Source organism: Salmo salar, chromosome ssa20, assembly GCF_905237065.1.
Source record: "Salmo salar chromosome ssa20, Ssal_v3.1, whole genome shotgun sequence".
NCBI classification, from domain to species: Eukaryota; Metazoa; Chordata; class Actinopteri; order Salmoniformes; family Salmonidae; genus Salmo; species Salmo salar.
The window spans coordinates 57,336,704-57,352,694 of NC_059461.1; the positions used below are offsets into that span (position 1 = coordinate 57,336,704).

Here is a 15,991-nt window from a genome sequence, read left to right on the forward strand (position 1 = left end):
TAATATGTGGTTTCAGGCTGACTTCACAGTCAGCACTTCTCAGCAGCTGTAAAACCTGTTGGAAGCAGGTAAGGGACTACATTTCTCACTTCCAGTTTTAGGATGAGAAGCACGGGGAACCATCAGAACCGCAATGAACATTCACATAGTCCTGATAAAGGGCCCGATCCTACACAGCGCACGCATAGAGGCACACACATATACACAGACACACACACACGTTCATACTCTGATAGAAACAGACATAACTGACAGACCTTCCAGACATCCAACCTTACATATGCAATTTACGCCTAGACAGGCTTTGTGAGACGTTACTGTGTGTTATGAAAAACATGAGGGGTGTCCGGAAGACGTGAAGACAGTGTTGTGACAGTGTGTGGTACCTAACAATAATCTCATCACAGCCTTGTCCATGACTCTGGCCAGGCTTAGACAGCCACCTGAGCAGAACCACAGTGATGACAGTCAGTCACACCTCAGAGAGAGGGCCACTCAGAAGGCTACATTAAACACTGATTAAACATTGATTATGTCTCATATGGCACCCTATTCCCTATAAAGTGCACTACTGGGATTGATTGTGTAATGCTTTATATAGGGGGCAGACGTAGGGAATAGGGTGACAATTAGGACTCATTATACTACAGTTTCAAATAAGAATCTGAAGTTGGCTTCCTCTCAAAATAAACTGTGTCTAAATCATTTGGAGTATTAAATACCCATTTGGAGTATTAAATAACCATTTGGAGTATTAAATAACCATTTGCAGTATTAAATAACCATTTGGAGTATTACATACCCATTTGGAGTATTAAATACCCATTTGGAGTATTAAATAACCATTTGGAGTATTAAATAACCATTTGCAGTATTAAATAACCATTTGGAGTATTACATACCCATTTGGAGTATTAAATACCCATTTGGAGTATTAAATAACCATTTGCAGTATTAAATAACCATTTGGAGTATTACATACCCATTTGGAGTATTAAATACCCATTTGGAGTATTAAATAACCATTTGCATAGGGACACTATAATAATGCTAATGATAAGTATAATCATGATGTCAATGCTCCTAGATACAAATGACATCCACTCATTAATATTACATTTCAAATGGTTCCTTATCTGCAACATATACAAGTATCTATAAACTATTTATGAAGAATGAATGAAAAGTGATGCAAACTCTTCTATCTATGTATCTTCCATCAAGACATGGAATGCACTGTCCATGTCAAATAAAGTCTCCCTTACTATAGGTGTGTATGTGTGTGTGTGTGTGTGTGTGTGTGTGTGTGTGTGTGTGTGTGTGTGTGTGTGTGTGTGTGTGTGTGTGTGTGTGTGTGTGTGTGTGTGTGTGTGTGTGTGTGTGTGTGTGTGTGTGTGTGTGTGTGTGTGTAGTCTGAGTCCATAAAATACTATTTAACCATTGAATGAGTGAATTGAAAATGCCCCTATGTGTCAGGTAGGAGGTAGGCCATCCTGTCCTGTCTCTCCCAGGTGAGGAGAGAAAGAAATGGGGCATTCCACACATATCTGGAAGTTTACAGTGCGAGCGTGTGTGAAGTGTCTGTGACTATCAGCACGGCAGCCGTGTGTGTGATCTGGCCCTGTGGTCCTCGACACGCCGAAGCCAAGACACAATTACACAGAAACAAAATACAGAGGCAGGGTGTGTGTGTGTGTGTGTGTGTGTGTGTGTGTGTGTGTGTGTGTGTGTGTGTGTGTGTGTGTGTGTGTGTGTGTGTGTGTGTGTGTGTGTGTGTGTGTGTGTGTGTGTGTGTGTGTGAGGAGAGGGGGGCTGATACTGAACGCAGGGTGGGCCGAACAGGGGCTATCTGAACTAGATCACAATAACACCTTCTAACACAACAACAGGCAGCCAGGCAGTACATGGGGGTTCACTGAGGCCCTGTGGCAGGCAGGAGGGCGGTCTCCTCTCCACATACCTGATCATCTATCTGGCACGGCGTCAGGTTGTGCTGGAGGGCCGTGGGGGCAAACTGGATGTGCTTCAGCCAGCTCCCGATATCAGGCTCGCTGGCATCCACACAGAACTTTACATGGCCCGACCCGTCCAAGATCTGGAGAGAGGTAGAGAGGGGGGGGGGTTAACACTTTGATCTCTATCTGATTCTGCACAGGTTACTGTGTCCACATGGATGAACCACATACCTCCCACCGAGAAACAAGGTCACACTGTTGAGGCTGCAGTATTACACACGCAGGGCAGGCACACACATGCACACACACACACACACACACACACACACACACACACACACACACACACACACACACACACACACACACACACACACACACACACACACACACACACACACACACACACACACCTTGAACTGGGTCCTGCTCTCTCTCTCACAATCAAACGAAAAAGCCCACACAAACTCATTCACACACACAGCCGTGAAACACATGACAGAATATCACTGTGCTGAATGAGCACAACTAAAATGTCTTTCAATTACTTGTTTTTAAGACACCAACAATGTTTTTAAGACATCAAAACAAATGTATTTCTTTATTGCTGAACATTAGAAATTATGCCATGAATATGGTAATAAAAACGAACATTTTAGAGCCATTTCACTAGGTGCAACACGTTTCATAACAATGCTTACATTATTATCAAGTGACCTAAAAAGGAAATACTGAGTCGTGCTGAATACATAAAAACACAAAAAGCAACGCCAATATCAGTGTTGGTATTTTGTCGAAACAAAAGAACTTGTGTAATGAAATGATTATTACATATTTATATTCGTATCAACACTTGTAGAAACATTTACTCTATTCCCCAGTTGCTGATGTCACCTTGTTTTCTTTTAAAAGAAAACGTAATATTATTATAAAGATGAAGTTGATTGAAAAGTCTCTCAGAGGCTTGATGATGAGGAGATATTGAACAATGGCGCCCTAATCTTTAGGAGTGAAAAGGGCCAAAGCACGTTAACCCCAGTGGGCAGCAGTATTTAAATAACCTTTAATGCACACCATTCCCACAAAACAAACAACCAGTTTTATAAAGAATTCCCTAACTTCTACTTTATTATCAGCTATGTAGGCCTAATTAACTACCCTATCATATTCAATAAATGAACAATATTATCAAATGGCCAAGGCAGGCCTATTCATACAATAAAACGTAATTCTACTTAGACAGATGATAGGAATAGATAAATTATAGGCCTGATAATTATTCCCAAATATTTTTGGGAAAAACGAATTAAGGAGAGATAGAAATCGCGTGAAAAAGGCCACTGTGTATTTCACCCAGGACATAAGTTGGTTGCAGTCTAAACAATTTATAACATACAGAAAACGTCAGACAAAATACCCTAATGCTCGGTGTTTTTCTGGCCTACCTTGAAAATTGGATAAGCACACGTGTCAATAATAGACAGAATATGTATTTATTTGTTAAATACACTTTTCATTTTTAATTAAATTTGGCAAGAGAATGCAAAATGACATCTTGCTTATAATTGAAACACAAATTATTTTTTTATCAATAAAAACTAAATCATAATTTGTGATAAGATTTACGTGCAGAAGCAAGACATATTGTTGTGATCCATAACTGAATATCAATTATGGACACCAGTCGATGTTTGTGCAGCCTAAAATACTTACTTGGGATACGTTAAACGTGTCTGATGAAAACGTATTAACTCACCCTGTAAAAATACTTGTCAATAGTTTCGACAATTGATCTATATTGAGAGCTCATACGATTAATTATAACCATAATTGTATCACTGAGAAAGGACTCGTAAGAATGTTCGTTTGGTAATAAAAAGGTAATCAAATAGAACGTTGCTTACCGTGGTAAATCCTTTGCACCCTTGGTGCAACAATAAAATATCTGCAAATACGGGGTGTGCAGAAATAAAGGGAAAAAAACGTTTGATTAAAACCGCAATGTCTTGTTTTGGAAATAACCACAAAAAATTGAAAATGTATCGGTCTTTTTGTTTTGTGTAATGTCCTGTGTTCTTGAAAACGCCATGGGATTTTACAGTGTATTTTTCCTTTCTCCGACTCACAAGACGTTTGCTCTTCTCTCTCACACACTTATTGTCATGTAGACACCGGCATAATCCCTAGGCACATTAATAACTTGGTCCAAGTTGAGCCCGTCAGCGCGAGCCGGTCTCGTCCGCTCCTCTCATTCTGAACCTCCACTGTTCCCAGGTGTCAGTGCGGCGGAGCGAGCGAAAATTCAACTTTTCCTTTCTCTCTTCCCTCCGGCGCGTGATAGTGAGATGGAAAGATCGCCCACCTACTTGCGCGTCCCGTACTGTGTGATGTGTGTTTCTGTTTCACGGACTGTCTCTTAAAGAGGATCTTGCTCGCCCATCCATAGAGAGCAATGCAAAACGGGCTATCTTGCCTGTCCGCAATCGGAAGTTGAGCGACGCTCCCGCAGTACATTTTAAAGTGACAGGGGGACCGGTGGAGAGGCGAGGTCAGAGAGAGGTCGGGATGGGCTTCTATGTTATTGACTACATACACCAGCCCAATTTGCCTTTGATGAAACCACCGAATAATTACGCATTTCTTCGGCATTTCACTCGTTTGTCCCTGAGCAATGAGGGGTGGGTGCGCGGCTCACTCCTAGCCCAGTTAAGGCACAACATGCTATTAGTTTAAAGACTAATGAATGGTGACAGTGACTCTCTTCTAAGAATATTGTACATTAAAAAAAAAATTGTGTTATTCATAGAATACTTAATGGAATGTAAAAAGTATTGTTTCGATAAAATACAACCTCACTAATAGTCCAAGTGAAAACAATAACTTTTATTGTTAGGCCTAAGTGAGGCTTTCCTTGTTTGCTTGGAGATCTGCTTTACGAGACAGACAAGGCATGCACGCGGATGATCTGTCTCGCCACTCTGAGGGACATGGGACGCAGGTGACCAACATGCCACCATCCTGCATTTCTAAACATGCAGATACAATGTATAGCTTTTAAAACATTCTTATTCTAAACTTGATCTGCAATTCATGGTAACAGCTTGCATATACAGCAGGCCAACATTCACAAAATGTGATTTTTTTCTGCTTTTGTTTGTTTGTTAATAAAAAAAATAAAAAAATGCTGAAGTTATTGTATTGCCCATTTTCACTCTCCTTTCTTAACATTTATGTCCAACTCTAAACTCTTTTGGATAATCAAATCCATTTAAAAAACGACCTCTTAGAATCATACAAAATTAGGCTTTAGCCTGCTTGGTTATGCAGGGCGAACCTTAACATGAGTTTATTATGTTCTGGGAGAGGGTGGGGGGAGAGGGTGGGGGGAGTGGGGATGGGGGCGGTGGATGTGAAGAGATTATGATTAATATGTCTCAGTGGCCGCTATCTGTGACATTGACCTTCTATCCCAGATAATTCCCATTGTTTGATGAAATTGCAGAGCAAATGTGCAGGAAGGACAGGAAAAATCATGTGTAAATAAGGTGGACCTCGCCAGAGATTCCCATAGTCCGCGCTGCTTGAGAACCCAGAAGAGCCCCCTGTCCGCAGCTCATTGATTTCCTGCCTTTCCTCGACTTGTCCATTGTTGGAACCCTTTTTAATTTAGCCATAAATTGGGAAAGCTCAAGCTATGAGCTGTTTTATTTTCTTCCTGTCAGGATGAGGGATTTGTTTTATGATGCATTGTGTATTAAATACAAGTAATCTGGAAAAGTGATTGCCTGTGCCTCTCCGGGTCTGATCGAGGATTCTGATAGCGACCAGAGCTCTTTCTGAAAGGGAGGAAACGTTTGTGGATAAACAAGGGTTGTGTGGTATCACTAGCTGGTCCGACTGACCAGGGTAAATTGGGGTGAATGTAGATTGGACCAGAGGCCGCCAACGGTATCCCAGCCTGTATTTCTCTCCCGAGTCAGGAGATGGCGTTCTCAACTGAACAAACTTTTACAAGGTATTAGTTGCCTTTCAATACGTTCTTTAATACCAAGCTGAGCAATTCGGATAGGTGTTTTCTTTAGTGGAGAATTTAATAGGGTTTAGATTCATGGATAGCTTAAATTCGAGCTGTAAGCCTTCCATACTGAACAAAGTTCCCAGCCTGTGTGCCTATATCTCCTGAGAAAAGCGCATCAGTCAAGCGCGGAGACGCTGAGTTATTGAGATGGGGGTCATTGCTTTATCGTCCGCAGAATTGCAGCACACAACATCGTCTACATTAAGGCGTTAAATTGCTAGGGGGACATGAAAGATTCAGTTGCATGGGCCTGAATATATAATCACCTGAACGACCTACAATACATCTCTTGGATCCACAATAAGACAAGCCGTGGAAGTGAATTTTAAAATACTTGTTCATTTGTTAAAGCCCCATGTATAATGATTTAAAACATAGCTTAATTTATGTTTATTTGAGAAACTCGCCATATAGGCTTGTCCATTCTATTACGGTATATATTAAATAGTTCGGCTTGTTCAGAAGAAACCCTAAGCCTTTGTTATTATGATTATAGCACATAAAGTGTGTAATAGCTGTTTATTAACATATTACAAACCAAAAAGCCTGCTCGAGGCTTTTTTCTTTATTTCTCCTATTTTACGCCACTTATCGTTTCATTTTGATTTGGGTGGCACTTCACATCTGTAGCATCCGGATAATGTTTTTGTACATCGACTTAAAATTACTGTGAAATTTCTCAAAGGATTTCATGCTTATTTGTTTGTATTAGTTGTTTGTTTTAGCAACTCAATTACTTGGGGAAATGTTCTCAGTTTAAGTATTGGACAACTGTGAAGAAAAAATCCGTTACCACATTTTCACAGCATTTCCCAATTTATAATGCAATATAGGCTTATGGAAATCAGGGGGAAACTTGAGGCTACTTTGGTTAAACAAAAATATTTACGCTTGAGTTTCACGGGATAACAATGGGCTATTTACAGTGCCTTCGGAACGTATTCACACCCCTTGACTTTTTCCACATGTTCTTGTGTTACAGCCTGAATTTAAAATATATTAAATTGATATTGTGTGTCACTGACCTACATACAATATCCCATAATGTCAAAGTGGAATTACGTTTTTAGACATTTTTACAAATGAATTAAAAATGAAAAGCTGAGATGAGTCAATAAGTATTCAACCCCTTTGTTATGGTAAGCCTAAATAAGTTCAGGAATAGAACTGTGCTTAACAAGTCACAGATGTATGGACTCACTCTGTGTTCAATAATAGTGTTTAACATGATTTTGGGAATGACTCATCTCTGTACCCCACACATACAATTATCTGTAAGGTCCCTCAGTCAAGCAGTGAATTTCAAACATAGATTCAACCACAAAGACCAGGGAGGTTTTCCAATGCCTCGCAAAGAAGGGCACCTATTGGTAGATGTTTAATGGCTGTGATAGGAGAAAATTGTGGATGGATCAATAACATTGTAATCCAACAAGACACATCACTGAGTACCACTCTTTATATTTTCAAGCATGGGGGTGGCTGCATCATGTTATGGGTATGCTTGTCATCGGCAAGGATTAGGGAGTTTAGGATAAAAATAAACAGAATAGCACTAACAGGCAAAATCCTACAGGAAAACCTGGTTCAGTCTGCTTTCCAACAGACACTGGGAGGCAAATGCACCTTTCAGCAGGACAATAACCTAAAACACAAGGCAAATATAGACTGGAGTTGCTTACCAAAACGACATTGAATGTTCCTGAGTGGTCTAGTTACAGTTTTGACTTAAATCACCTTGACAATCTATGGCAAGACTTACAAATGCATTAGCGTGTATCTGGTTTAAAAGGGCTTCGTTTGTTTGACTTATTTATCTACACTCAGCTTGTGTATAAGACAGAGCATTATGGCACCACGAGCCCCGCGGTGGGATTCCTCGGCCAGGTAGGTGCAAACTGACTCCGTGAGTGAGCTACTCCACCGCAATGAGCCAAGCTGCAGAGTCGCTCTAATGGAAACACCGTGTATAAGGTGTATTCCAGCACATCCTCCAGAAGAGGGGAAAAAAGAGAAGAAAAATAAAATATTGCGGCCAAATCCACAATAGTTCCACCATTCATATGGAGAGACCTCCCATTGACACCGGCGAAAAGCTGCATTAAGCCTCCATCATGAGTCTCTGCAGGCGGCCCCCCAAGACAATTTATTTTGGTTAAGTGTGGGGCAATGCAATCAAGTGGCAAAAACTCATTTAAAAACTGAAACGAATTTAGGGGTGATATAACTTTTGTTACAACACCCGTGTCACCGTGTTTAATTTTAGGATTTATCAGAATTAGAACAGTTTTATAGTGACTTCACAACTTTATTTTGTCATGGTTATGCAGAATATTTTAGTACATAAACCTATGTGTTCTAATGTCTATAACGTAGCCTAATCGAGAGAGAAAACCATAACAAATGTAATAGACTATCGGTAAACATATCCAGGTGAGTAAAAATGCACACTGCATAAACCATACTATTGATATACTTTTGAGATTTTAAGCCAGAGCAGAAACATTTTTGCATATGGCTACTTAAACCGAACACCCCCACCCCTCACCCTTCCAAAAAGTCCCTGTTTTAGGGGAGTCTCCTCACAGACAAATTACCATTAAAGGAGAGCAGAGGAAATGAAAGGGGAAAAACGTAAATAAAACATTTCCTTGGTCTAGAAGTGGACCCGTTGTGAGCGCGTGTTAATCTCCACCTCGGTAATTTGGTTCTCCGGGAGAAGACAGAAGCCCCGCTGCTGTGCCCTGCACTTCATAAATCACAGCTTTATGTGGACAAGGTCAGCGGCCCCCTGGCTCAGCCCGGCCCCTCCGAGCGACGCAGCGCGCCCGCCATGTTTACCCTCCTGCCCGGGGCTCTCAGGACCAGACCAGCTCACTTCTAATTACTTTGGATTATTTTCATTTGCCGGGGTCAGCCAGGCATTCCAGGAGAGGGATGATTTCCTATACATTCTTCGGCCTTTGATGACTGGGCCCTGCGTGTTTCCCGAATTAGTACCCCATCATTTTGACACAGTCTGTTCTGTTTTAGCGCCCCCCATCCCACTCCCGTGACAACTCTATTCTGCAGCGTTGTGCAGGACAGGTTCCATCCCCACAAGATGCAGGCGCTTTCTGAGCAGCAGTGGGAGAGAAGCAGAAATATGATGACAGGAAAAATATAGCTGTGAGATGTTAGAAAAAACGAAGTAGAAACAAGCAATGCTTTAACAGCAACAGGGTACTATGAGGAATGTCCAGCCTCACAGTTAAGCTTTATTTTGATATAATGACAATATTGTCAGATGTAGGCTATGTGATGCATGAACTCAGATCTATGTTAGTGAATAAAGTATGCATACAAGTGTTTTTAAAGTGTGCGGGAAAGTATCTTTGCCGCACGTTGACGGTTCAATTCCGTTTGATTCCTATTCCAGTGAGATCCGAATCTTCAAGGGACTCTGCGTGTGAATGAGATATAGTGTCTCCTGTAGCTAAAATGAAGTAAATTGCATTGACAGCAGGAATGACTAGACGTGACTGGAGCGTTAAAACAAGGCATTGGGCAAACATGACTACTGGCCTGAGGTACAATGTAGGCTACTATTCACACTGTAGAAGGAGTGGGAGGAGGAGGTAAATGTACAAATCAGAGAGTGTGGCGAGTACTTGAAAACATACACGCAGCTGATTTTTGGAGCTACCCGGCGTGTGCACCTACTCCCAAGAGCTGCCGGAGGAATGCACCGTCGCGGGGTTGGGTTTGGGGTGGGGTGGGGGGTGCTACTGAGGCAGAGAGAGGTCCAGCCGGCTGCTGTAATCACACAGACACTTCCTCCGCAGTGCCTCAACACACAGGCAACACTGTATGTGTATGTAGACCACGGGGTGCGATAAAGTCGCACCGGAGTCAAAGTTAACCTTTTGAAAGCATAAATTCCGCGTCGGAGAGCTGGAAAGTAAAACAAGCCTGGCCAGCAAGCCAGCCAATCCCGCCCCACCCCCGGTAATTAGAGCATGTTGTTGGTCGCTGCAGGGTGAACAAATTGTTTTTTAAACGCTCGTAGATATCATCTTTAAAAGGGCCCCTTTATGTAAGGAAAGATGGAATAAACACAGCACTTCAGATCAGAGGAGCGGGTGTCGCACATTCATTACATTTATTGAGCTGTCCGGCCACGTTTGAAGTGGGAGGTCACTTGAGACAGCGACTGCGTGCTTTTCATACGCCGTGACCAATTGAAAGGCTAATATTTAATGTTTCCGGGATATGTGAAATAGCCGTAACATATAATGCCTGATGAAACAGGACACTCAAACAACCTTCTCTCCAACCCCATTCCACTCCATCCATCCATCCATCCATCCCTAAAAACTCTCCCTCGTCAGTGTTTAGGTGAGAGTGATGTCATTTCAGAAAGGTAAACTTGTTAATGACCAGTTTTAACCTGATGGAGACACAGGTGTTCAGACATAACCATGTCACCAAAGCGCAGACATGAGCGGGTTGATGGCTTTCAGGCATGCCTTTCCAAACACGGATTTCCATGAATTGACACATTTCTCTAAGCGTTTAATTTTTTCGTGTTAGATCTGTGCCCACCTTTTAATTACAGAAAATACCAAAACCACACATTTAATCCTCTAGGACTTTCCAAGAATCCCAGAAACCAACACATTCTGCCTCCATAACAATACCCAAAACAAAAGTCAGTGCATGCATTTTTGTGGGTGACCACTTGCCTATATTGTAAGACAAAGTAATGTACTTAATACTTCCTCATTAGAGTCCAGAGGAAATTGCATCTGCACACAACACCGACTTAACACAAAAAACCGTCAGAAAAAGCCAACAAACTCACTAACCCTCTTCCATGGGACATGGAACAACTCCTATTTAATGCTTCCCTGACTTCCAGTAGCATCAAAGAGGCCCATAAATTAGGACAGGATTATATTTAACCCAGCTCTTTGTGCTGAGTACAGGGCACATGGTGCTGCTCCGCCGTGCTTCTGCCATTCAGATCCAACACTCTCATTATATGTGGCTAAGACACAGCTTCCAGTTGGAATTCACACACAGAGTAAGGCATTCTCTAAAACATCTGATTTCACTGCAGGCCACACAAACATCCTGGGAATCTGAGAAAGATTTGATAAACTATGCACTAGGCTTCCATCTCCTCCCCAACAGTCAAAAGGTGTGTGTGTGATGTGTGGGCATGCAGGTCTACCCCCAACCCTGAGACAATGCAATCACACCATGGCACATTGCAGCAGTCCGACTTGATTGAGTCATCAGACATGGTGCGTCAATACTCAAGGTTTATTCAATTCCAGACCAATCATTCTGGTGTCATACACTTTGGGTTAATATTGGAACCAGAGGCCGGGGCCGGGGAGAGATAAATCACCTTTTATGATGGGTTGTTATGGTTTTTACCGCGCTGGTTTGTGAGGGACTGATTTGGGGATCAATCACATGTGGTGTCTGCTGACGAGGCGTGCCGGGGATCGATGGTGGATCTGGGGCCTGCAGTGATGGAGGACTGCTGAACTATGACCAGACCATCCCTCCATCCCTCCCTCCTCTCCCGCCAAAACTGAAGGAGCATGACACCCACCCATATCATCATCATACCCTACCTCTCTCCCCCTCGCTCGCAATTCACTTCTTTATCTGGATGGCACCTCTGAAAATTCCATTGTCACACAACATTTAACAGACAAAAGTCCCAGGCCCAGTAGGAGTGCTGATTTAGGATCAGTTTAGATTTTTAGATCATAATGAAGAATATTAAACAAACAAAGGAGACCTGATCCTAGGTCAGTACTCTTTCTCTGATATACTCATAATGAAAGCCACAATGGAGGTGTTTGCTTATGCAGGAACAGATGAGTAACAACCTGGTGGGCTTTCTGGATACAGTACCGTTATGGCCCTATGGGTTAGTTTAACAGTTAAAGACAGAAGGTAATGGTGTGTCAGACTGCACTGAGGGAGACTAGCATCGGGAGGGTGTGAGTTATTTAGTGTTTAATTTCCCCTTCAAATCTCTGTTTGCATGTGAAGAGTTGGATCAGAACAAACATACAGTACACATATGGTTCAGACCCACATATAGTTACTATATGTTACACACACACACACACACACACACACACACACACACACACACACACACACACACACACACACACACACACACACACACACACACACACACACACACACACACACACATTCAACATGTCCCGTAGCTGTCAGACGGCAGCTTCCTCCATGCTGTCAGCGTGGCCCGACTGAAACAAAAGACCCGGGGAGCGAGGCAACATCGTTTCTCAATTAGAGGAAGTTGGTCCTGATTACACCACCCCTGTAGAAGCATTCCAATCCCGTGAACCCACTGCCAGCAGGCCCCAAACCAGCCAGAGAGAGTTTTTTATTTATTTAACTAGGCAAGTCAGTTAAGAACAAATTCTTATTTTCAATGACGGCCTAGGAACACTGGGTTAACTGCCTTGTTCAGGGGCAGAACGGCAGATTTTTACCTTGTCAGCTCAGGGATTCTTGCAACCTTCTGGTTACTAGTCCAACACTCTAACCACTAGGCTACCCTGCCACCAATCTTAAAGTACCACCGTGTCCCACCCACTCTCCCCCTCCCCCTCTTCTTTTCTCGCCTCCTCTCCACACGCATGCACACTCACACTCTCGCTCTCTTCTCCTCCCCTTCTCTACTCCCTTCCCTTCCCTTCCTCTCCTCCCTGCTCCTGTCCTCCAGACTCCAGACAGAACAAGTAGAGCCTCCTTTGGCCCTGAGAAGAGTAGAAAATTCCACCTTCCTCACACCCTCAGATCTCTATCCATGACAAATGTGTTCACTCTTGGTGTTTATAAAAAGTGTGGCAGGTCATAATCTAGAGCGAGGGCGTATTTACACACTGTGGATATTCTGATAAAAGGCGACGTATTCAATTTCTGTTTGTTTGACAGGGGCACTGTCTTTCTCTCTCACGTTGACAGGAAGACCCCTATCCATTCACCCGGGGGTCTTGACCCTAACAGTATTCTCTCTTGCGGCGCTCAAGAGCTAACACATATTAAGTAAATGAAGAGTCTCTTCAACCCAGGGAGACAAACGAGCTTCTTAAACACAGGAGGAGTGGCGGTTTGATCTTCCATCGCCCGTGTTTATGATGTAATCTAGGCCGGCTCGTATTGATGATGTAACTAGGATTGTGTACATTCTAGACCGAGATGGCCCCAATGTTTCTAGCCAGGTGCTCAAGCTCTTCACATCTGTTTATGAAAGAGAGAGTGTGTGTATGTATGTGTGTGTGTGTATGTGTGTGTGTGTGTGAGGTTAAGGGGATACTGATGGGATGGGAAGCACTGTGTGTATACATGGTGGTACTTCAAAGCCATCCCGTTACCCGGGCCGACAGTGCAGAGAGTTTACACCCATCCACACCCAGCCAACAGCACTAAACCACAGGTCAGAGTGTCTCCTCTCATTCTTCCCCTCCAGCCAGTGGCCAGGTCTCTCTCTCTCTCTCTCTCTCTCTCTCTCTCTCTCTCTCTCTCTCCTTCTCTCTCTCGCCTGCTGTTTATTGTCATCTTGGCCAGAGAAAAAAACCTGACTGTGAGGTGTAAAACACTGAGGGGGGAGGAGGGGAGGGAGTTGAGGCGGCAGAGCCCCCCAGGGTGGGTAGGAATGGGCGTGGGTGGGGGGATCAAGGCTGGCTTGGGGGAGGGGGGATGAAGCTCTGGAGGACCCTAGTGTAATCTTGGTGCTGAACAGACGGGGGCTCCTAATAGAATCCTGTCGTCCGGCTGCCACTGAGAGAAACAAGAGCCGTAATGGATGGGCTCGGCTCTGCCCCCCCCCTTCTGCCCTTGTGACCCCTGTGTTGGTCAGAAGTAAGAGCTAAAGAAGCATTGTAGCCCCAGGCCTGATTGAATGGGGAGGAAGGGAGGTGGATGGAGAGGGAGGGTGGAGGGGTGGGGGGGTATAGGGAGCCCAGCCGCGCTGATAGACCAATTTCCCAGTACTGCGAGCAGCTAGGTCTTGATTGATGAGGGCCGGTGCTGGTGAGAGGAGACCCATCACATACGATCACATAAATACTTATTCAGCTCGAATTCTCTCTGACAAGCCTTGCGACAGCTTTGTGCTGTCACAGATATCATTGGAGGAAAAACGCTCCATTAATCATGCGTAATTAACTTTTCCACTGGTAACCAGTGTGAAAGAACGACCCAATACCAAATCCCAGCATCTTAACTGGGACTGGAGGGGAGCCTTATTAAAAGCAGAGGCAGTTTCCTCCCCCGAGTCGCTCCGTTTGTACAGGAAACGGCTTCATTAGTATCGGTTTAGGCTCTAATGGGCCCGATACAAAGCGTCCTCTCTCCATCTCTCTCACCATCCATACAGTGCAATATCCTGTGTGTGAGTGTTGGTTCTAATGTGGGTGTTTGAAGTCCAGAGCAGGGCCCATCTGAGCGGCTGCTTGAACTTAACTACCTTCACCCCCTCCTTTTAAGTACACTACTGGAGGCTGGATGCGGAGTGCACAACAAGCACCCTAGTCTCATACAGTGGGACCAACACAGCACAGGAAGTCCAAACTGGTTTCCAGGTTTCCAAACTAGACCAGGGGCTCTTTGTTTACCCCCCCCCCCCACTCCACCTATATCATCTGCATTCCATCCATCCCTCCCTCCCTCCATCGCACAGCGCTCTGCTCGGCCCCGCCCGTGTGTGTTAGTTTCCCTTGTGACGGTTTGCGTATGAAGTGACCAGCTGTAATGGGAGGTGACAGGGACACTGGTTGTTTGGGAATAGGACTGAATTCCCACTATGTCCGCTACCTCAGTCAGTCTCCCTGGTAATGTCTCCCACGTTTCCCTTTGTCTCACCAGGAGACTGAGGAGAGAACCTATCAATGCTACTCTTTATCTGGGACAGCTTAGGGAGGGAGACTGCAACTGCAGGTGGGGTCCTGTCTGGTTGGGATAGTGAGTATGTGGGCTTTTGCGTGTGCGTGTGTGTGTGTGTGTGTGTGTGTGTGTGTGTGTGTGTGTGTGTGTGTGTGTGTGTGTGTGCAGCTAGTTTCACACACTCAGAGTCAGATTCTTTGCTCAGTCACCCTCACACAGTCCTTTCCATTTCCCCTGTTGGGTGACAACATCTCCCTCGTTACAGTGGTGAGACCTGACTGATATCCTGTCTAATGAGCTCTGTTAGGACTCCTGGCACAAATACAATACACATGTGTGGCACAGACCCACATATAGACACATAGTTGCTGTCCATGTTTAGACACACGCATACACACAAAACACAAACATCTGAGTCAAATATGGTCAAAATGAGAACAAGTCACTCGAAGACTGGGGTTGTACAACAAACCTAACCTCATTTATTAAAAACTATTCTTGTTGTGCTTGTTCTAACATAGTTTGGCCAGTGTAACAGCAAGTAGAGTACTGAACCAATAAGCAACTTAATCAGGAAAGAGCAGTCTCTTAGTCTGGTCCCATATCTGTTTCAGCTGCCTTGCCAAGTCCTACGGTCATTGTCACGCCACAGCACAAACAGATCTGGGATCTGTAGCAGCCTGAAGCAGCCTGTATTAGCCTGTAGCAGCCTGTATTAGCCTGTAGCAGCCTGTATTAGCCTGTAGCAGCCTGTAGCAGCCTGTATTAGCCTGAAGCAGCCTGTAGCAGCCTGTAGCAGTCTGAAGCAGTCTGAAGCAGTCTGAAGCAGCCTGTAGCAGCCTGAAGCAGCCTGTAGCAGCCTGTAGCAGCCTGTATTAGCCTGTAGCAACCTGTAGCAGCCTGAAGCAGCCTGTAGCAGCCTGTAGCAGTCTGAAGCAGCCTGAAGCAGCCTGTAGCAGCCTGTAGCAGCCTGTATTAGCCTGTAGCAGCCTGAAGCAGCCTGTAGCAGCCTGAAGCAGCCTGTAGCAGC

General features: G+C 44.1%; 1 protein-coding gene across 17 annotated transcripts in view; it reads right to left on the reverse strand.

The window, feature by feature from the left end:
* The window catches only part of LOC106580920 (histone-lysine N-methyltransferase MECOM), a 186,286-nt gene that overhangs the window by 34,508 nt on the left and 135,787 nt on the right, over window positions 1-15,991 (reverse strand). For 16 of the 17 annotated variants that reach the window (XM_045703670.1, XM_045703668.1, XM_045703667.1 and 13 more), the window contains exon 3: window positions 1,961-2,095. In XM_045703670.1, the coding sequence (XP_045559626.1) occupies window positions 1,961-2,095 (135 nt within the window). Of the gene's footprint in view, window positions 1-1,960; window positions 2,096-3,859; window positions 4,490-15,991 lie in introns of those variants that run through there. The other variant, XM_045703671.1, reaches the window with a different exon arrangement.